At 35.9% G+C, this 23,675-nt stretch overlaps 1 protein-coding gene across 5 annotated transcripts in view; it reads left to right on the top strand.

Annotated features, from left to right (window-relative positions):
• LOC136039467 (protein limb expression 1 homolog) overlaps positions 1-23,675 on the top strand; it is a 140,624-nt gene that overhangs the window by 97,323 nt on the left and 19,626 nt on the right. For all 5 annotated transcript variants that reach the window (XM_065723238.1, XM_065723237.1, XM_065723236.1 and 2 more), the window contains 2 exons: positions 5,366-5,529; positions 16,884-17,024. In XM_065723238.1, the coding sequence (XP_065579310.1) occupies positions 5,401-5,529; positions 16,884-17,024 (270 nt within the window). In that variant the 5' untranslated portion in view covers positions 5,366-5,400. The remainder of the gene's footprint in view (positions 1-5,365; positions 5,530-16,883; positions 17,025-23,675) is intronic.

The raw sequence follows: 23,675 nt of genomic DNA, 5'->3' as shown, positions 1-23,675 counted from the left end.
GGGGGAAACCGAAATCTTGGAAAACGCTTAGAGTGGAGAGATCGGGATGAAACTGGGTGGGTAGAACTAAAAAATGTCGTAGATACGTGATTGACGTAACCGGACTGGATCCGCTATCTTTGGAGGAGTTAGGAGAGATCCAGTGCTTTGGCGAGTTTGGTGCTTCTGGACGTTCTAGGACGATGAAAATTGGTAGGCGCGTCAGGGACCTGCACAAATTGAACTGATAAAGTCGTTTTCCCCGATTTGATCATCTGGGGGCTGAAGGGAGAGGAAAAATTAGAAAAATGAGGTATTTTCAACTTACGAGTGGGTGATCGGATCTTAATGAATTTTGATATTTAGAAGGACCTTGTGCCTCATAGCTCTTATTTTAAATCCCGAACGGCATTAAGCCTCTGATTTTCCTCTTAAATCAATCTATTGATTCTTAGAATTTCGCTAGAGCTCATGCCATATGAGCTCTTGGCTCTTGGCTCTTCCGGCCTCGTCACAAGTGCCATATGAGCTCTTAGCTCTTGTTTTACTTTTCTCGGTATTAACTTGCATGTAGTAAATGATTTAAGGCTAGGAGTAAGTGAATATGAAAAGGTGACGTTGGGTAACGAAAAAATTGATCAGGTGGGCAGCTTCACTTACCTTGGTAGTATTATTAGTAAAGACGGTGGGTGCAGTGAAGATGTTAGAAGTAGAATAGCTAAGGCTCAGGTTTTTTTTTCAAAGTTAAAAAAAGTTTGGAAGGATAGGAAGATAAGTCTGCAAACCAAGATTAAAATATTGGAAGCTACAGTGATGGCAATGGTCAAATATGGCTCTGAACCATTGGCCCTCCGAAAAGCGGATGATAATTTACTAGATGTTTTCCAGAGAAATTGCCTACGGGTTGTTCTGGATAACCGGCTGACTGACTGTATTTCAAACAGTAGGCTGTACGAAAAATATGGTTCAATTCCGCTTTCTAGGGCTATAAAGAAAGAAAGGTTGAGATGGCTAGGCCACGTTCTGCAGATGAAAGATGACAGATTGGCCAAAATTGTCCTTTTTTGGCCAACTGTCTGGGGCCTCGTCCTCGCCTGGGTTAGGAGGATGTCATAAATAAAGATCTAAAAGAAATGGGAACTTTTTGGAAGGGTGTAAAGAAGGAGGCCTTGAATAGATTAGGTTGGAGAAGAAGCGTGCGTAACTTTGTTGGCCTCAGGCGGCTTGGTGCTGCAGTAAGTTATTATTATTAGTAGTAACAGTAGTAGTAGTAAATGATCTGTAAATCCCTTTTGCTTCCACTAGCTATTTGATTATTAACGCCTCAGTGAATCAGTATTCTAAGCAGGAGCGTAAGTTGCTAGGGGGAAGGGGGTTTAATGCTCCTCCTAGGCCTCGCGCTCCCACATACTCTAGTTTGATCCCTCCCCCAGTTGAAATTTAGTTTCTTCCAAAATCTTGTCAAACTAAGATGAGCCTGCACTACTCAAGCATCCACAGAAATAAATCAGGTATATTTTCACTTTTATGGTACTATATAGTTCATTTTTCAGTGTTCACTGTCATTTTCACTTGATTCGGGGAAATTGACACCAATTCCCCCCTCCCCCAGGAAGTTTACGAAATGACGTCATTGATTCTATAAGTAATCTACTTTACACATGGTTGCAACAAATAAAATATTGGTACTTATTTATTATAGCCATTAGCCATCCCACTCAAGAAGTGAAGTTGGGTGAATCGTAATGAAATCTACCAAAATGTGCTGAAAATATAAAACTTTAGTAACAAAATTATGGAAACTACAACAAAGAATTATAGAAATCAGGCCGCCGAGAACGCATTACATTAAATCCCTAACCTAAATACCAACTCTATATATTATATATTTAACTAAAATGAAATATAGAAACCAGTTCACCTCAGATGAAAAACTTGGGGCGGGGTGGCTCTAATACATAAGTACCAAAATATTTGTCGGATTTATTATTTTGTACGTTTTGCTCAAGATTGAAAAAAGGCAGTGAGACCTACCTGTTGCGCAAAAATAACAACAAAAAACTAGTTTTCAATCGTTCCTATGGATCCTGTGAATGTGCCATTGCATTATGCAAATAAGATTAGACCTATTTCTATGCACAAGGCTCTGGTTATGAAAATCTTTAGTCGTGTCACATCCATCATGATTTAAATTGCCACTCGATAACGTACAGCCGGGTAAGCAATATTGCCAGGGATTTAAATGACCGATCAATTTTACAGAATGAGGAACTGTTATAGCTTCAATGGGAGGGCTTATGTATTTAAATTACAAATATCAAGCTTGGGTAAAATTAATAATGCAATAATTAGTCCAAAGCCAAAATACGTTAGGATATAAACGAGTTGTGAGCTTGGGAAAGTGTGTGGGAGCTTACTTCAAATAGTTGTAAAGATTGTTTTTTGCAAATATCTGGAGATACCTACAAAAGAAAATAAAACATCTACTTGCTTCACAGACGTTGTCAAGTGTTTATAACGTTGACTTGCTTCACAGACGTTGTCAAGTGTTCGATAGTAACAACCAAAAAGGACAGAAACGTATTGTTCAGTTTTGTAGCTCACCTGTAAATTTATGCTATATAATATCGCATTTTAAACCGTCAAAGCTGACGTAAAGGCACTTCGTGGATGCTGATGTGTGAAGACTTTTTATCTAAATGTCTGGTACCTCAGTGACATTTACGATACTGCTCCAACAAATCGAACTCTAGTGCTGCAAAAAGGAACTTCTTTTAGCACAGTACACTATACATACACATGCTGCTGAGTGTTGCTCTAGTGCTGCAAAAAGGAACTTCTTTTAGCACAGTACACTATACATACACATGCTGCTGAGTGTGAGACTGACTAATATGCACTTTCTTGAAATTTTCTGGCTGATAGTAATATTTTGGACAGGACAGCTTGATACGAACCAAACCTCTGTGGGTGAGTTCTGGACTATGTAGCACATGTCGATGTATGGAAATTATGAAGGCGAATACCATTACCACAAATACACTTGCAGAATAATACCAACAAGTCGACATTGAGCACTTTGAAAAGGGATTTTTTTTTTCTATAATACAGGCTGCTACAACTGATGTACCGTTGAGATTAGAAATGACCGAGTGAACTTCCTTGGAAATTTCTGACTGTCGGTAAAATTTCAAGCCTTGTCTATAAAACCGCGAATCAGGTTCATGTGGACCAAACCGCTCTAGGTGATTTCAGGACTGCTCCGAGGTGGTTTTAGGGGAGGAATAGGTGTGGCACTTGAACCGGGCCCAAAATTTCAAACAAACATTATAATGGCTATAATATTCTTGAAACCTTATTAATAAAGTAGAGGGCCCAGCTAATAAATGCAAATAATTAATAAATTATTAACTAATTGACAAAATTAAAATAAACTAAGACATAAAAAATAACTAAATAATAATAATTTAGTAATTAAATTAAACTAATCAACAATTATTAAATAATGTAAATAATAAATAAAAACTAATTAATAGATTGAAAATGATTTGTTAATAAATGAGAATTTTGTAAAATTTCGGCTTGAAATTTTTTTTGGAACCAGGTGGGGGGGGGTGCTAATCAAGATTTTGCCCCAGGCACAAAAGAAGCCAAAACTGTAATTAGGACTGCTCCTGCTGCTATCAGACAGTCTATAATAAATAAATCTAAAGTTTGTCAGTCATCCAAGAAAAATAAAATCTATAGTCATCAAACAAAAATACTCTTAAAAAATATGTATCCTACTATTGAGGAATCATTGGATCGATTTTGGATGTGTTTTTGAAAGTTTTTCATTCGTCTGTATGCTTTTACCTCGAAATGTAGAACTAGAAAACAAACATGGCTTAAGCAAGAACGAAAAATCATATGTTGTGTATACCAAGAGAGATTTTAAACTGAAACTTACGCTTTTCGCTATTTATAAATGCTTTGAATCACGTAAATAGGCGGAATTTTAGTTTAACATTTTCTGGCCGGAAAGATTCTAATTTTTGGATTTATGAATCATTACATACAAAATAGAAAGGCAATATATTCAATCAATAAGAAAATTATGGTATATAATCATTATTTTGCTTTCATAATTATTTTCATAATTATTTTGCTTGGCATCTGTTACCTCATCTTCTTTACGTTTGACACTTTTTATTAATTAATATCTTGGATCGCATTACCTTTCCATTTATAATTAAAATGAAATGAAAATATAATAAATGGTGAAACTTTGATTAAGAGGGTTACTACATTACCCGTGTGTTTTGTGCATTTTACCGTTAGTGTTGTTTTACCTGTTACTATATTTTCATTTTTTTTAAATAAATTGACACGGTTATTTTTTAGTTGACAATGTATAGAGCCTCCAAGCTCGAACCATCCTTATTGCTGCAGGTTTTAGAATATGTTATTTAGTTTGAAATTGGCGATTAGTTTTTGTTGAAAATGGAATTTAGAAAGTGTGATTGTAGTGGAATGACGTAGATATTTGAAGATAACTTTCATGGTTTCAAGCTGCTAGAAGAATTGTAATAAAGCTATGTGAAAATTGATTAATGTCTTATAAGTCTCATCATAGTAATAACCCAAATGTGTTTTAGTAGCATAGTGAAATGCGGCACCCACCGTAAATAGCAACAGTAATTAAGAATATGTCAAGATGATAAATCGCGTAATTAATGCTGAATTTTTTTTTTTAGAAAAGATTTTCTAGAGCCGCTAAAAATGGTATCTTAAGCGTTTGACCAATTTTTGTTAGGACTCGCGAGATGCAGGCAAAAAAAGTTTTTCCGCAGCCTTTCCATATATCTCTCTTTTTTAGATTATCTTTTGTCTATTATAGTTATTTGTGTCACTCTATTTATGTAGGTCTTTAAAGTCTACACTGGTGCATAGACTATGATCTTATTTTTCATGTTTAATTTTGTTAATATTATGCTCACAGTGAGCACCTCACCGTAGCTGCAACATAAACTGGAGCTTTGAAGTCACGAAATAGGCCAGAGTCAATGCTTATTTACCGCTTAAGGGTTGGAATATTTAAAAACTAGTGCTTTTGGAGTTGGAATTGAACGTTTGACGATTCAAACCGATATTGAAATCGAAAAGGCTGAATTTTTAGGACTAAGGGTTGGATGTATCAGCTCCACAACCCTGCTACGAACAGAGAGAGAATGGAGATGATGCAAGGCTATCAAAGTTTTTGAAAGCCCATTAAAATGAACTAAAATTAAAGAAAGATGTTGTTTTTGTTTAACTTCCTCCCCCTTGAGACACCAACCCCCCTCCTTCCTTTAATGATGTTGACTAAGCAAACTATGATGCTTAACTTTTTTTGTTGTATTTCTAGTGAATGTTGTGGAAGCTTTGCAAGAATTCTGGCAGATGAAGCAAGCAAGAGGAGCTGACCTTAAGAATGGGGCTATAGTAATTTATGAATCAGTGCCAAATAATTCCCCTCCCTATGTATGTTATGTCACTCTTCCTGGAGGGTCTTGTTTTGGAAGTTTCCAGGTGAGTTCTCTGAATATAGACAAGGTATTACTTTTTCTTGGTAAATATTGATTTTTGGCTGACCAAATCAAACAGTAAATGGGTTCTATCCTCATAAGAAAGAATTTGTGTCCAAAAAATACTAGACATATGAAATGGCTTTGTAAATGTTTTTTTTATCTTATTGTTATTTTTCAGTATTTGACAACCCATGGTAAAGAGATACAATGACCTTTTTTGTGTGCTCCACAATCAGCCTATCGGTAATTGACACCCTCTTTTCATTTTCCAAACTTCAACAGTAGGGGATACGCATGAAACCTGTGACATGCTATCAGAAGAGTATCACTGGACATGGGGTTCAAAAGAAATTCGCTGTAGAAAAGCCTTCCAGTTGCATGCAGCATGTATCCAGTCCCATGTTGAACTTAGCGCCGTAACTGCCATGTGTAAACGTATCTTACAGAGTGATGTATCCCGAGAATATTGCTCAGAAGATTGGGCTTGTCTTAGTCAATTCAAAAACTAGAATCAGATTATTTTTATGCCCTTGTTAGGGGGTTTTCACGGTAAAATGTATGCAGATTATTTTTATTGAAACATCATACTCGGTACAAACATAGCAAACAACGTTCAAAAGGAACGCTTCTCTCCCGGTGAGTCGGTTCGTGGTAGCGAACTGTAGTAAGGAGCGACCCGACTCAATAGTAACCAAAATTTAAAAAAACGGAATTTTGATACCAATAGCTACATCAGAAGAATCGCGTTTTAATGCTGATTTTAAATATATAAGTTTCATCAAATTTAGTCTTACCCATCAAAAGTTTGAGTCTGAGAAAATTTGCCTTATTGTAGAAAATAGAGGAAAACACCCTCTAAAAGTCACACCATCACATTCAGCGTATCAGAGAACCCTACTGTAGAAGTTTCAAGCTCCTATCTACAAAAATGTGGAATTTTAAATTTTTTGCCAGAAGGCAGATCACGGATGCGTCACGACCCAGTGATCCTGGAATGTTGTGAGAGGGCTCATTCTAACGGAAATGAAAAGCTCTAATGCCTTTTTTAAGTGATCAAAAAAATTGGAGGGCATCTTGCCCCTTCCCACGCCAATTATTTTCCCAATGTCACCGGATCAAAATTCTAAGATAGCATTTTATTTAGCATAGTCTAAAAACCTTATAACTATGTCTTTGGGGCCGACTTACTCCCCCAAAGTCCCTGTAGGAGGAGCTGCAAGTTACAAACTTCAACTTGTGTTTACATATAGTAATGGTTATTGGGAAGTTTACAGACGTTTTCAGGGGAATTTTTCGGTTGGGGGGAATTGTTGAGAAGAGGGAGACATGTTGGGGAAACTTTTCCATGGAGGAATTTGTCATGGGGGAAGAAAATTTCCATGGAGGGAGCGCAGGATTTTCCAGCATCATTAAAAAAAAAACAATGAAAAAATAAATATGAAGAAGTTTTTCAACTGAAAGTATGGAGCAGCATTGAAACTTAAAACGAACAGAAATTATTACGCAATGAGGGATTCACCTCCTCCTAATACCTCGTTCTTTACGCTAAAGTATTTTTAGTAATTTCAAATGTTTCATTCTACGGTCTTTGTGATCTAGCGTTCATTCTTAAAGAATTGGACAAAATTTAAGCTCTAGTGTAAAGAGCGAGGTACTGACGAGGGGGTAAACCCCCTCATATACATAATAAAAACATACAAATACAAAAGTTCGTTGCGTTAGCTAATTCGTAAGTTACGTATATCTTTTATAAATAAAAACGTTCGTAAAAAATTATAAGTTCTAGTTGCCTTTTTAAGTAACCGAAAAATTGAGGGGGCAACTAGGCCTCCTCCCCCGCTCCTTTTTTCTCAAAATCATTCGATCAAAACTATGAGAAAGCCATTTAGCCACAAAAAAATATGCTAATTTTGTTTTAATTATTCATCTGTGGAGAGCCAAAATCAAAACATCCATTAATTCAAAAACCTTCAGAAATTAAATAACAAAAACAAGTTTTTTTTTAACTGAAAGTAAGGAGCGACAATAAAACTTAAAAGGAACAGAAGTTACTTCGTATATGAAAGGGGCTGCTCCATCCTCAACGCCCCGCTCTTTACGCTAAAGTTTTTTACTGTTTTAAAAAGCAGAGTTGAGAGAAAGTGTCAAACTTTAGCGAAAAGAGCGGGGCGTTGAGGATGGAGCAGCCCCTTTCATATACAAAGTAACTTCTGTTCCTTTTAAGTTTTATTGTCGCTCCTTACTTTCAGTTAAAAAAAAACTTGTTTTTTTTTTGTTTAATCACTGGCTGGATCGGGAGGCTATTACACGTGTCAACTGGATTACCAGAAGAATACTTCTGATAAATAATTCCGCCTACTAGTCTATGGATGAAGTAAACAGTGCTAGTGATGTTAGCCATTCTCATTACCTCGATTCTGACAAGGGATTTGCTCCAGCATATTGAAAGTGTCCTTGAGAAAAGGGTGAAGATTCTACTTGTTAGAAGTCAAAGCATCTCTCCCCCTTAAAAGCTTCTGAAGCAACAGATCAGGTTTGCAGAACTATCCCAAGGAACTATTGCTTTTTGCAGACAAAAATGAAACTTTGAGAGTGTTTGTGACCTAGAAAATGAGGACAGTCCTAGTCAGTCATGGTCCTGACACAAACAAGGGCTAGAATAGCAGATAGTAGCTATTAGTGACAAAGTTATAAATGTAGCAGGGCAGAATACTGCTGGAAATCCAGACAAGAGATTTGCTCCAGTTTTTGGAAATACCCTTAGAAAGATGGTGGAGGTCATACTTATTAGAAAACGATATATCTCCCTTATTTAAAAGTTTCTGAAGCGATAGAGGGGGCTTGCGGAACTACCATCAGGAATTGCTGCTTATACAGTACGATTTTGCATACTAAGATGGGCCTATGTGAGTTTTTGCGATCCAACAAAAGAAGGCAGTCATAGTCTTGACGTAAACATGGGTAGATTAGTAAAGCGTAACTATTTGGTGCAAAGTTATAAAACACAAATCCTGCTTATAGCTCATCCTAATTGCTAGTAAACTACATAAACACAAGATTAAACGCTTAAAAAAATGTAAGTTTTGTTCAAACAATTTTTCAAATATGAACAAATTGAGGCTACAGACAGCACTCAATTTTGACATGTACGAATGACAACATTCCAACACTTAATAACCGACTTGTCAATTCTATTTCCGTTTTCGTTATGGAACAGCATGATGTGTCTGAAAGAATTGGTCTATTAGTTTTTTAGTCGACAGGGAGTAATTACAAGTGATCGGACATGCATGTCACTGGCCGCTAAATCACGTTCGGATCAGTGCTGCTGGAAGGAAAGGGGCTATAAAATGCCTCGAACCTCTCGGAGGTCAGTACCGGGCTCTGACAAAGACGGATCTAGAGCAAAAGCTTGGAGAGGGGAAATTCGACAAGGTTGTCAATAATTGACCAAATTGATAAGTTTATTTAAAAAAAATAGAAAAGACACAATGAGGGGACCAGATTTTTTTGGAGTGGGGGGAGACCCCCCTCTGAATCTGCCAGTGGGTTCTAATTTCCGAACAGTGATCTAATTTGATGAGAGAAGTGGGCTTTCCCGCGGGACCTTCATAGTCCTCTTGGCTCCGACTTCGGAAATAAGACACAAATCGTCAGCTGGGTATCAACAGGATGTATCTCCATAATTGCTAGTTTTCAGAAGAGCAAAAAAAACTCACAACTTTTTATTTCCCCTCCGATAACCGTAAAACAAAACAGATCGATTATTAAATCATTACATGTCAATTCGTTTTTGTTTTTACGATTATTGAAGGGGAAATAAAAAAGTTCTGAAGTTTTGTTTTTGCTCTTCGGAAATTTACAGTTATGGAGATATGTCCTTCTGATTCCCAACTGACAAAATGCCGTTCTAGTATTCTTTCATGTTGAAGCTAGTAATTTTACCTATTCTACAGGGGGGGGGGCTGCATGTCTGCAAAGGACTGAATCCTGTTTTGTCTTCTTTTTACTCGCTCGAAATCTGACACGGCAAGAAAGGTAAATAGAGCAACGGGTAAAACTTACTGTCTTTTTGCCTTACTGTCATGTGTCAGAGAAATGAAGTGATCTGCCCTAAAACTGTCATCTCTATGGTGTTTAGAACTCCAGAAATTTAGAATACCATCTTCGATGGTGATACCAAGGTTTGAATTTCTTTCTAACTGGAAATTGTAATTTTTCTTTTTTTTAATTTTTTTTGTTAAATTGGCACTGCTAGTGCCGTGTTTGAGTACCATGTCAAATCACAAAAATGCTAAGTCTTAGTGATATTTCCCAAATAGAGTGAACTAGAAAATTGGAAAGTATACCATTGTAATCACCCCCGTCGAAACCGAGAGTCAGGGGTTTAGCATGAATACTGGAACATGTGTGACTAATAGCTAACAGGTTAACTCAGTGGGAAAAACCTCCCCATCAGACAGGCCGTATCCAGGATTTTTACTCGGGAAAGGACTACAAAAGGGGGGAGGACTACAAAAAACTTTAAAGACGAATCGAAATGTGTTTTTTATGCATTTTATAACATTTTTAAGTGTCAAACAAACTTTTCAGTGGGGGGGTCAAACTTCTTCCCCAAAAACCACCTTGTCTTCAACATACCCCGACTCTACACGCATCACCCTTTTCCAATAGCCTACAAGCTATGCTATGAACAATTAGTATTTTGAATGTTAGCCTACGGTTTCAATGTTATTTTTTATACTCTGGTTTATGTCTGGGAAACACGAGGGATTGTCCGGAATTGTGCGACATTCGTTATGTTCCGATTTGTACACCAGGTGGCTGGAAGTGGGTAACCCCCATTTTTTTTAAATGCTCTTTCTTTATTTGCCGCTGTTTCGCCATCTTTTGAAGTTCAGAATGTCCTTTCATGTTAAATCAAGTAATTCTCGGTATCTAAGCTGTTTTCTAGTGTTCCAGTCTAGTATTTACTCAATAGAATTTACATTTATTTCAGATTACTTTAACTTAACACCTTTCGCATTATCCCATCTGAATGTGTTCAATTTTTAATTTTCTAATTATATTTTTTATTCTTACTTTATATTTATGCAGTATGCTTTTACAAAGGTAGGCTTACCCAAAGGGCGGGATTAATCCCACCCCCCTCTCAGAAGACCGAAAAGTCTGTAACAGGAAAACCCCAAAAAAGTTGGAGCACCCCCCCCTTAACAAATTTTCTTTGGACGTTCTTACGCTTTTATATATTTTTAAAATAGATCAATGTAAATGGAATTTCTATATCTTATTCTTTCGGGAGATTAAATAAAAAAAAAAACAAGTTTTTTTAACTGAAAGTAAGGAGCGACATTAAAACTTAAAACAAACAGAAATTACTTCGTATATGAAAGAGGCTGCTTCCTCATCAACGCCCCGCTCTTTACGCTAAAGTTTGACTCTGTCTATCAATTCTTCTTTTTAAAACAGTAAAAAACTTTAGCGTAAAGAGCGGGGCGTTGATGAGGAAGCAGCCTCTTTCATATACGAAGTAATTTCTGTTCGTTTTAAGTTTTAATGTCGCTCCTTACTTTCAGTTAAAAAAACTTGTTTTTTTTTATTTAATTTCTGAACGTTTTTGAATCAATGCATGTTTTGATTTTGGCTCTCCGCAGAGGAATAATTAAAACGAAATTTGCATTTTTTTTTTTTTTTTTTTTGGCTAAATGGCTTTCTCATAATTTTGATCGAATGATTTTGAGAAAAAAAGAGCGGGGGAGGAAGCCTAGTTGCCCTCCGATTTTTTTGGTTAATTAAAAAGGCAACTAGAACTTTTAATTTTTTACGAATATTTTTATTAGTAAGAGATTTACGTAACTTATAAATTAGCTTACGTAAAGAACTTTTGTATTCTCATATTTTTATTACATATATGAGGGGGTTCGCCCCCTTGTCAGATCCTCGCTCTTTACACTAAAGCTTAAATTTTGTCCCAATTCATTAAGAATGACCCCAGAATCACAAAAGCCGTAGAATCAATAGTTGACATTACTAAAAATACTTTAACGTAAAGAGCGAGGTATTAGGAGGAGGTGAGCCCCTCAAATGGGTAATAATTTCTGTTTGTTTTAAGTTTTAATGCTGTTCCTTACTTCCAGCTGAAAGTACTTTTTCATATTTATTTTTTCATTGTGTTTTTAAATAATGCTAGTAAATCCTCCGCTCCCTTCATGGAGATTTTCATCCCCCATGACAAATTATCGATGGAAAGTTCCCCCAGTATATCCCCCTCTTCTCAACCCCTCCCCCAACCAAAAAAATCCTCCTGAAAACGCCTGTACACTTCCCAATAACCATTACTATATGTAAGCATTGGTCAAAGTTTGTAACTTGTTGCCCCTCCCATGGGGACTGTGGGGGAGTAAATCGTCCCTAAAGACATAGTTACAAGGTTTTTCGACTACGTTGAATAAAATGGCAATCTCAGAATTTTGATCCGTTGACTTTGGTAAAATAGTTAGCGTGGGAGGGGGCCTAGGTGCCCTCCAATTTTTTTGGTCACTTAAAAAGGGCACTAGAACTTTTCGTTTCCGTTAGAATGAGCCCTCTTGCAACATTCTAGGACAACTGGGTCGATACGATCACCCCTGGAAAAAAAAAAAAAAAAAAAAAAAAAAAAAAAAAAAAAAAAAAAAAACAAATAAACACGCATCCGTGATCTGCCTTCTGGCAAAAAAAATACAAAATTCCACATTTTTGTAGATAGGAGCTTGAAACTTCTACAGTAGGGTTCTCTGACACGCTGAATCAGATGATGTGATTTTCGTTAAGATTCTATGACTTCTAGGGGGCGTTTCCCCCTATTTTCTAAAATAAAGCAAATTTTCTCAGGCTCGTAACTTTTGATGGGTAAGACTAAACTTGATGAAACTTATATATATTTAAAATCAGCATTAAAATGCGATTCTTTTGATGTAGGTATTGGTATCAAAATTCCATTTTTTAGAGTTTCTGTTACTATTGAGCCGGGTCGCTCCTTACTACAGTTCGTTACCACGAACTGTTTGACTTGCACTCGACTATGAAGGACAGAACCGGCCAAGTGAGGATTAATCACGATTAAAAATAACCTCGATAAAGCAGCCCAGTATTTTCTCACATTACTGACAAAGTTATGATGACTTTTCAAATCAAGAGAAGAAAAAGTTACAAGCCAGCGGGATGTCTTTAGACAACATCTGTTGTCTTCATACCCGGACTCACTGGGGTGGGTCTAGCTGAAATTAAATAGGCAATCCACCAAAATTGACTTTTTACGTCGGCTAAATTGAGCTAAATTTGTCATGGTAGCGATCCGGGTATCCGTCCATTTTTTAATAGCTGGAAATTGTGGTCTAGTCGATTGTGAATTTAAATACCCGTAGTATCGGCTAATATATTGAAGAATTTGGGATGATGTATAATAAGGCACTTTAAAAGTCGGCAGCCTCACCAATAAAATTTCTGCTTTTCTCTGAGTGGGAAGGCGAGCCAATGCTATTCAACCCCACATACCCTTAAAATTGCAAACTATTTTGATGTGACTTTAAGCCTCGAGGGTTATCTCACGGTACTAAAATTGCGTTTTAATACCGTGCTTTCATGAAAGTGTGAACTTGTCAGCTGGCAACAAGGAAACTATTAGTGTGTGGTCTCGACGCATATCACTCCCTATTTGGTGCTAGGCACATTCCCCCGGAAAATTTATCCAGTTGAAACTCCCCCCGAAAAATTCTCTCCCCTTGCAAAGTTGAGCAGCCAAAAAGAAAGCATGACAAAAAAAAACAATGAAGAAAAGAAGGAATTTCGGAACATTCTACCAAAATATATTCAAATATATAGGTAGAATATATGTTGTAGAATGTCCTATGATATTTGTTTTTGTATTTCAATTTATCTTAATTTTTTGAGGGGGGGTGTGGGGGGTGATCTATCATAGCAAGGTAAGATAAGGTTAAAGAAAATAATTTAGAAACAGGAAACTAGTGGCAACTTAAGAAGCGGGTTAAGAAGTATGGGTAATTGTTTTTTGCGGACTTGCTCTGGTACTGTCCAGGGGCGTTACTGACCAAAAAGTTTAGGGGGAGGAGGCAATAGAATTTACCGACCGAATTCGGGTGATATTGCTATTTAAAGTAAAAGTATAGGCGAAATTAGACATTTTGACAATTTCGACATTTTGACAATTCAGAGCTTGAAACGTCCAACCTGATGGTGGGATTTTTTTACGATTATCTGCTTTTTTGGCGGTGTTTTTCCCGTTTTTCTAAAATAAGGCAATTTTATTCAGGTTCATGGCGTTTGATGTGTAATATTAGACTTAATGGATTTTATATATCTAGAATCAACATAAGAAAAAAATCTTTTGATGTACTAGTTGTTATAAAAAATGCTCTTTTAAGTTTTGGTTACTATTGGCCGTAGTCACTCTTTACTTAAAGTTCGTAACCACGAACTGTTTGATTTTGCACCATATATTCAGCATGAATTTTGGAATATAGTTGGATTTTCCATAATCCTTTCTTTTCCTCATTCTCCTGATTTGTCTTAATTTCCCTCTGGCCGTTCTTTTTACATCTGGGAAGAATTTTGCGTGGGGAGGGAGGTGTCCCAGAAGAAATACGCCAGACCCCCCCCCAATCCACGCACACGAATATACAGTCCTCATATTTGGTTTTGAATGTTGAAAATGATGAGACTTAAACCTCACACAAGGATCTACCCTCTGGGAAACCCCCACCGAAGAAATGAAAACTTGGCGTCCATGCTAGCCAAAGTAGAATTGTAGAGTGGAAGGAATAATTGTCAAGCAAATAGGTTCAAAAGAGACTCCTTAACCTTTTCTAAGAAAAGATCGATTGCTCTTTGTCCAAGTTGAAAGAATTGCGCAACCCCCCAACCTAAGAAGCACTATTTTGTCTTCCCTCCCCTCCCGCTCATCTACATATTTAAATATTTTTTAATATTATATAATCAACTTTGAGATTTTTGTTTATTTATAATACTCCGTACTTTGTGTTTTTTATACTTTTACGGGTAATAAAGTTCATTCATTCATTCATTCATTCATTTATTCTTGTATTTTTCCCCCTTCACAGTTGTTAACTATAAGGAACATTAATAAACAATTCTTAGAAGCAAATTATCAATTGGACGGGAATTTAAAAAAAGAAAATCTAAGCTCTGAAAAAACTAGCGAAAATAAGATAGTGATTGAAAAAGACCTTTCACCCGCGTATGTGTGCAATTTCCCCAGATTTTCGCTTCCTCAGATTTATCTAGGTGCCAATTTGGAGTTGAATTGAATCTAGCCGCGCTCATCCCGAACCAAATGATCGGCAGTCATACCCCTGACCCTAAGCAAACAATTGGCAACACCAGGACTCGAACCTCCATCCTGACAGACATGGGATTGCAAGTCTAGTGCACTACCCAACCGGCTGGGACGAATTTAAATCGGTAATTTTATGTAAATAAAAATATGAGATACTCTTGGACGAATCGTGAGAATCTTGAAATTTATGGGGACTCGAAAGCCCTCTCCCAGTGTGCTTACCTACTCTGTAAAGTTTATCAATCGAGATTTCTCCAAAATATTAGGGCTCCACCTAAGGTCACTAGAGGCTGCTCGTGACAGCGCGAGCTGGGACAAACTACAAAGAAACGGTTAATACCGCTAAAATCGAACACCGTTCTTGTTACGGTTCTCATCTTAGTATTGAAGCAATATTTGGTCACAGGTTTAAAATGGCTATCGGTGTGTTTATAACCGTCTTATACATGATTTAAGACAAGGTGATATCTGCTGTCCTTAACTTACTAATTCACAATAATATTTCACTAATTCCGAGAATTACCTATCACTAATCTGAGCTGGTCAGAATTTTCGAACAATTTTTTGGCCAATCAGAATATTCCATTAATAATCTTATTGATTCAAACTAATGCTAGCTAAATCTCCATGTTAGTAGAATCTCATTGCGAATGGGCCTTTTATTAGTGTGGCTTCTTAAAGCGTAGAATCCTTATAAATCGTTATTACACGTTAGATGGAGTCTAAGGCTTTTAATTCTGATGATCAAGACTTGTACCAATAGTTACGAATGAAAGCTTGAAAATTTAATTTTCTATTATTTCTATTTTCTTCATATGAATTTTAGTCATAATATTAGTTTCTTTCTTTGTTGTTACTCTGTTTTGGCAGTGTTTATAACCATAAGATACAAAGATATTTATCATAACATAAATTTATAATAACATAACATAACATTTATAACATAAATATAACATATAACATAATATTTGTTATATGGTTTATAACATAAATACAAAGATATTTCTGTCTTGACTGCATTCATTAATAGGCCTACCTCGCAAGTTGACTGCAGTAAATAATATCATTGCCGTTTGAAGTAAAACATCCAAAAGGTCTTATTTTTGGGTTGGCAAATTCAAGTAATTACATCATTTCCATGTATTTCATTGTCAAATTGGAGATTTTTGGTAAACTATCGGGGATAGCAAATACACTAAAGTATAAGCTTTTGAAAAGAAAATAATCTTACCTGACGAATTGGTATCGAAGGGCATACTAATTTATAATTTATTTATAATATAATTAATTTTCATTTCGTTCGTTAGTTTTGTAGTCAGTGAACATAATAATAACTGGAAGATCATTGTAATTTGTTGTTATTGAACATTTCTGTATTCTATATTTTGTATTTACTTGTTGGTCTAAATTATGTGAATTAATTTAAAGTTAAGCTTAATAATGTATACTTAATTTTATCAAAATTTAGTGATTGATGCAGGTAGACTATTTTTTACCGGTGATTCATTCTACAAATCCTCATTTAGCTGGTATTTTAATGAAGCCATTAACTTGACCTGTTAAGTGGCCTGTTTTGGTTTTCCAGCCACCTGAAATTTCAACATATTTTTTTTTACATTTTTTCTATGGATAAACTTGTAAAAAACATAATAACGTAGTGATATTTATCCTCAAATAGTTACGTTCCAAAATTTGGACCAACCAAAACGCTTTTAAATACCGTCTTTCTTCAGATCTGACTGTTGTATTTTAATATACTGGGGAAGATAGTTTGGTTCAATACTAAGATTCCGTGTATTATTGCTAGGGAAAGATCTCAAACGCGAGATCCACAAGCAATGTTACTATAATAGATGAAGCTCTGCTTGTGAAGTTGAGTCAACAAGACTAAAAGTTATGTTTGTAAGACTAAAAATGTCAAGAAACAATGACTTTCCAGCTTTAACGTGTCCATAGAAGATCACCCTGTAATATTGGTATCTGACAGTCTATTTGTATTGTAGAACTGCCCAACGAAAGCTGAAGCAAGGCGAAGTGCAGCGAAGATCGCATTGATGAACTCTGTATTCAATGAACATCCTTCAAGACAAATATCGGATGACTTCATCGCAAAAGCAGTCGCTGAAGCAAGATCGTCATTCAAGGTAAGTTTTGGCTGGAAGATCGCCTTGGGCCCCCTTTGTACTTCTTTTTGTGTGTGCATTTTTCGTTTATGTTGCCTAAATACTTCAGCTATAAGTACAACTTCGCCAGGCTCTGTTACAATATCAAGGCTGAGTACACAAAACGAAAAGAGATAAAAAAAAATAGTGTACTTGTCTTTATTTAGTCTGAATTTCTAGTGCACCTTAACTTAGAATCCACGAACCACGTTCGAATCTTGTGCAAGAAATCTGAAAACAGAAAACTTTTTTCTTTCTGCAGCTTGAGTACTGCCAAGAAGCCCGATAAAGGCTAAGGTATATTTGGCCCGGTTTAATAACAATGTTTTATCTAGGTAGACAAATGTGAAAAAACACAGCTAAAGAAAAAGTGCACAAGAACCCTTGCCCTACCTGTCATTCTAAGGTAGTGCATCTTAACTTGAGATGCTTGAACCATTTTGAAATGTTCTGCAGCAGAATTTTTTTTTACGAATCAAGATTTAAATTACTACAGGTTATTCACATTGGGTATGTGAAGACCCCAGCATTATGACAGTGCCAAATCTCCGAAAAAAAATTTAATTAAAATGTATCTTACCTAGACATAGACAACAGGCTCCTAACCTTGGATATGATGTATATAGGTTTAGACAGCATGGATTGACTAATAGTTAGGACTGGATTAGATGGGATTGGGTGACTACAATCTTGGAAATCTGATGTTTCTCAACATTTAACTTTTGTTACCCCTACACCTACACCCTAGCCTATCCAAGCCTATCCACCCTAGCCTATCCATTGTTACCCCTACACCCTAGCCTATCCAAGTATAATTGTTCTGCCTCGCAACACTTGTCTTAGATTAAATCTGTCTATGATTAAGACTGTCTGTGATTTAGATATTTTGTTCTAACTTAAAGATCATGTGTCCAAGAATAGACAGTATTTTCCGAGATGAGTTTCTGGATTTAAATGTGCCGAAAATTAGGCTTCACTAATGTCTATCAGTATATTTAAAATTATGAGTGTTATGTATGGTTAAAATATTCAAACTAAACAAATTATTATTAAGAAATGTTAGATCAGCTTAATGGTAAAACAAACCAATTCTTAGGTGATGTAATAGAGAGTTTCAAGAGACCTAACTGCTGAAGTTGTGATTAGCTGCCTGAGTACTGTGTATTTTATCCACAGCTTAGATACCAATACAGTTATGAAAACTCCTATCTTGCCCATGAGAAGTTTTTGGTACAGAGCTTTGAACTTGGCGCACGCGTAGATTGTACTACAACACCATAGGTGGAAACCCAATATTGGTATCTAAGCTGTGAATTGCTCCGAATTTTAGATTCAGACTGCCAGTTTCCTGCAGTGCTTCCACTCCTCCCGATTTATCGGGAGATTTCCCGACTTTTTGGAAAATCTTCCGACTGAAATTTCCTCCCGATAATCTTCCGATTTCTGTTGAATTGAGCTCTGTCCAACTTGAAGTTTCTGATCTTTCTTAATTGTCTGGCAGAATGCAAATATGTCTTTGTTGCCCGTCAAAGGGGGATTTCAAAGCCGCCGGCCGCGTTTGATTCGCAGAAGTCAACTGCGGACCCTAATTAATGACCTAGTCGGCAGCTTGTCCCGTGAGAGACCATTGTTGTGTTCAAAAAGGGGTTGATTTGATTTGATTCTCAGTTCATAACTTCATCTGATCTGATCAGTCAACTCAGATAGTTCATTTCCACTTGATAATTTGTGTACACTAAGGACGTGGCTTACCTTACGTAACAGGATTTTTTTAGGGTAAGTACCAAGTTTACTGGAACTGGACAATTATACATCCCTGCACGTGGGCAACCCAAGAAGTAGGCTACTGACCTGTCCTAGGGGGTAGGCGGCTTTTCTGCTTCTATGATCTGTTTCTTTACCAAAATAACATGTTTTAACTTGAAACCAATTCTTAACCTGTTGCCAGTTTAAGGATTCTATAGTACAAATTCGAATACACTATTCTTACGGGTCTTATAGATATCCGGTATTCGCCAGACTACTAGCCTAGCCTATATCAAAATAACGATTTCGAGAAATCGGCTTCACAAGTCACAACAGAGCAAAATAACACTAGGGAGTAGGGTCAAAAACTATGCTTTCCTTGCTTTGCAAACGGGCCATACTCATAGCGCCGCCCACTACGCTTGTGACATTTAAAGCGAGACTAATATGCGGGTTTAGAAATTTCTAGTAAAGGTAATATGCGGTCTGCAAACGTCGAGGAAACTGGGGAGGTCGTATCTTTTTTTTGCTTTGTTCAAAATATGAAGTTATTGGAGCCAGCGCTGGTGCAAGACCGATTGAGTTTCAATAGGGACGTTCACTATCGCTAGTGGTGCTAGTGTGGCTGCTGTTCGAGTGTGTCTCACTTTTTCCAGGTCTTGGTGCTACTGTCTAGTGTTATTTTGCTCTGCTTCACAATATAGGAGGATAAGAGGATGGATTTTAAGATGTAGGCCAAAGCCAGCCATACCAAATCTGTTTTCAAAGGGGAAAATCTGTTTTCGAAGTGCCGATATGTCTAAATTTTATGTCACAGTGTTCCAAGTGTATTATTTTGCTCTTCAAAGTGTGTTATTTTGTTCTGTTTTGGGGAGACCGGAAATCTGGAAAAACGGTTAGAATGGTGGGATCACCATTCACATATTTTCGAACATATATTTCGAACATATTTTCGATTCTACTTTGTTCTGTCTCTCTATTACTGACATTGTTACCACCAATACAACTGGTATGTGAGACAAAACAGCTGTTTAAAACCTCCTGATTTTTTCCCCGACTTAAAAAAAAACTCCCGATGATCTCCCGACTTTTTTGGAGCCGTTACTGATTTTCAGAAAAAAAAATGGAAGCACTGGTTTCCTGTCTCCAGCCGATAGCATTGCCCGGGCACTGTGTCCCAAAAATAAATTGAGTTTTGGTAACTGTATTGGTATCTAAGCTGTGATTTTATCCTATATTGTATTATAATGTATCGGATTTGCAACGCGTCTTCACTATTAAGGTCCTTGCGTCGGCCCTGTAGTATTTTGCTACAACTGGGTTCACACTCTGGGTCCCGTATTACCCAGCTGTGATCAAACTCACTGCACCACCACAGGACTCTTACCCTATATGCTGCGATTCTGTCAGAAAGGCTCAGAACCAAAGTTAACTCGTTCTGACTGTGCCACCGACCTTTAGCCCCAATCTAATAACGCCAATGCCTGTAAGTTTTGCTGAACGCCAAATATAGGTAATTAAATTCAGGCAACAAACCAGTTTTGCATTAAGCAGATTCAAAACAAAAAACAGCAACGTTCCCTTGGGTTATTAATGCAAACTTTTGAATGCTGGCATGAATTCATGTTTGTCTAATTAGTATAAAAATACCTATGAATACCTTGTAAAAAATCTATTTAAAAACGTGGTGCCCTGGTTTTTAAAGTTTTACTGTCACTACTTTTGTAAAGGAAAGATGAAGAACTGAATACTTTCAAGAAAACAAGCTCACTGTAGGAGAAATAAACACAACCTGACCACAATGTTTCAATCAATATGCAATAATCATAAACAATACAGTAAACAATATACTAAAATACACAATAAATTTACACAATATTTAAATAATATTGAAATTTACACAATATTTCATCGGATGACTTAGTTGCTTTCTGGAAAACAATTCCAAATGAGCTTGCTTTCTACGTATGTATTATTTGGATCATTATTTTTTTAGTCAAATTTGCAGAAATATCAAGTTTAAACACTCGAAAGATAAGTTTGGTAGAACACCCGACGATTATGGACCGTTTTTTGAAAGTTTCAGAGTTACATAAACTGATGCCATCGCTGGTTCTGAAAAACCATAGTATCCTTTTACTTGACTATTAACTGTATGATTCACTAGTTGGCAGGATTGAGTATTTTACATGAACAAAAACCGGCTTAAGCAAAAATAATAGAGGTTTACCTAATCTGGATGAGTTTTTCGACTACAGCCCTCATCACTCATGGAATATGGCACTTGTTTTTCGTCTTCATTATTCTAATTATTTAACTCGTCTTTATTCTAATTCGTCTTCTTATTCTTCTTTATTCTGTATTTTCGTCTTATCACAGTATATATAGTTATATGCTGTACCAATAGAATATAGCCATATACTGCATTGCTGAACTAAGACCTATCATTTTTCCTTTTACTAGTTTTGACATGGGTGCTTGAGATCTGGTCAGTGTAGCCTCTCTATCCCTTTATCTCTCTCAGTGTTCCTCCTCTCTCTATATATCTTTCGTACCCCCTTCGCTATTGATCTATTTTTGTCCGTCAAAGAACTTTGTGTACTTTAGCACCTGGAGTTTTTTTTACATATCTACCTACATCATTGGTTATGTTATTAACTCCCAGCCAATCACTAATCTTAAACTACAAAAACACCTACAAAGTGTACGTGAAGCCTGAAGTCAAGTGACTATTTCTTATTGAAAGAGAGGTGAATTTTAAACGTTGTCTTGCTAAGTCTACCCTGTTTTGTCTCAAGGCTAGGGGGTCGAGTTGATGCTTTCAAGAGCTTCTTTTTAGAGACGGGGGTAAGGGGATATCAGATTTTGTGCTTAGGAGCAAGGGTCATCACAAGGGAGTATACGCCGCGGTTTTTTCTTTTCATTACTATCGTAAGGTTTTTTTTTTCGCTCGGCAAGTTGTGTTATTAGGTAAATGAAAGTTTTACGAATGAATCTTTCTTTTTAAAGTTTTTACTCTTTTTTTTTTTTTTTTTTTTTTTTTTTTTTTTTTTTATTTATTTTTTTTTTTTTTTTTTTTTTAGTAAACACCATCATCCTATTAAAATCACTGAATCTTAATTTATTTGAACAATATCAGGGTAGTCACTAATCTGTTTGCTAGAATTTGGGCATAAAAAACAATGTCTGATACCCGAATAAATGTATTTGCGATACATCCTGTTTATGGATTATCTTTTTATTCAAGGGCACAATCTCTTAAATTAAATATCTAAAAATTGTCCTGTCCAAAAAGCTACACGTTAGCCTAATAAATCAAGGTTTTTTCTTTCTTTCTTTTTTAATGAAAAATAACTCTTTTCATTTTCAACATTTTTATGAAATAAGTTTTATGTTAAGAATTTAGATAATACAAGTTAACTAATTTTCTCGTTTATTTTTTCTTTAGCCCAGTAAGCCTGCAATGCGCAAATATTTAATATTAAATATATTATCGAATAACTTAATTAATCTTTATCTGTTAGTAAGATACGTTTCTCTTTAAAATAGAATAATTGATTGTATTTTAAGTATTGATTTTTATAGAAGCTGTAGATATTGAAAAAAAAGGTAAAACCGTTAGAGATTTTCCAAGAACACAAGCTTTTATGTTGTAATTAGGTATTTTTATTCATAAATTTGCCTTTGTTCATTCGCTTGATTAAATAACTGTTAAAAAGGTCATTATTTCTCTTTGGATCAATAAAGTAATTAAATAAAATTAATTAAAAATTAATTAATTAAAATTAATTAAAAATATTTAATTAAAGTAATTAAATAATTAAATCAATAAAGCTGTTTTGGTTTCTTCCTCAATTAAAACTGTATAGCCCATTTTTATGATTTAAATCTTTATTTTCGGTTTATAAGAATTTCTTTTTTTTGTTGGGTCTTGTTAAAAAAAAACAGTAAAAAACTTTCTTGAAAAAGAGATCCAGTAGTTGATGGACTTTGGTTTTCTCTTACTACATACACTACCTTCTTGCTGTAGAGGCTCGCTACAGCATTTAACAGTACTATGTTGCAATTCGCTACAGCAACTAAGGCTAGATTAACATTTTTGTACTACGTGGCTATTTACCTGTCAGGTTGAGTGGAACCACATCAAACAGTTCGTGGCAACAAACTATAAGTAAGGAGCGGCTCGGCTCAATAGTAACCGAAATTTTAAAGACGAAATTTTAAGACACATCAAAAGAATCAACTTATTATGCTGATTCCAAACATATAAGATTCATCAAGTTTAGTATTACCCATCAAAAGTTACGAGGCTGAGATAATTTGGCTGATTTCGAAAACGGTGGGAAACACCTCCTAACATTCAAGGAATCTTAATGAAAACCATGCTGTCATATTCAGTATAACCAAAGAACCCTATTGTATAAGTTTCAAGGTTCTATATGCAAAAGTGTGTAATTTTGCTTTTTTTTTTTTTACCAGAATACAGACCACAGATGTGTGTTAATTTGTTGTTTTCTTTTGTTTTTTCCCCAGGGATGATTGGGTTGAAATAATGGTCCTAGGCGATCGGGAGAAGGTGCATTCGAGCGGAAATTAAAAGTTCTAGTGCCCTTTCGCATGTGCGGTTGCTTTCATAGATTTTGTCGTCATGGGTGCTGGCAGGGGGAAGTGGGAGTATGGTCCCCTGGAAAATTGGGACTGTAAAGTAATTATAAGGAAACCAAAGGAAAGAGAGCAGAATACGAAAAAAACGTAGAAAAAATGTGTGTTTGTCCCATTGTTGGTTGTCTGCCAATAGATATTGACCATTAATAAGGAAAATGAAAGTTTTAATTTGTGACTGAAATACATTTCTAGTTTTCCACAAACTTTTTTCTATATAATTTG

Source organism: Artemia franciscana, chromosome 19, assembly GCF_032884065.1.
Source record: "Artemia franciscana chromosome 19, ASM3288406v1, whole genome shotgun sequence".
NCBI classification, from domain to species: domain Eukaryota; kingdom Metazoa; phylum Arthropoda; class Branchiopoda; order Anostraca; family Artemiidae; genus Artemia; species Artemia franciscana.
This window is presented reverse-complemented; position numbering and strand designations above follow the sequence as displayed.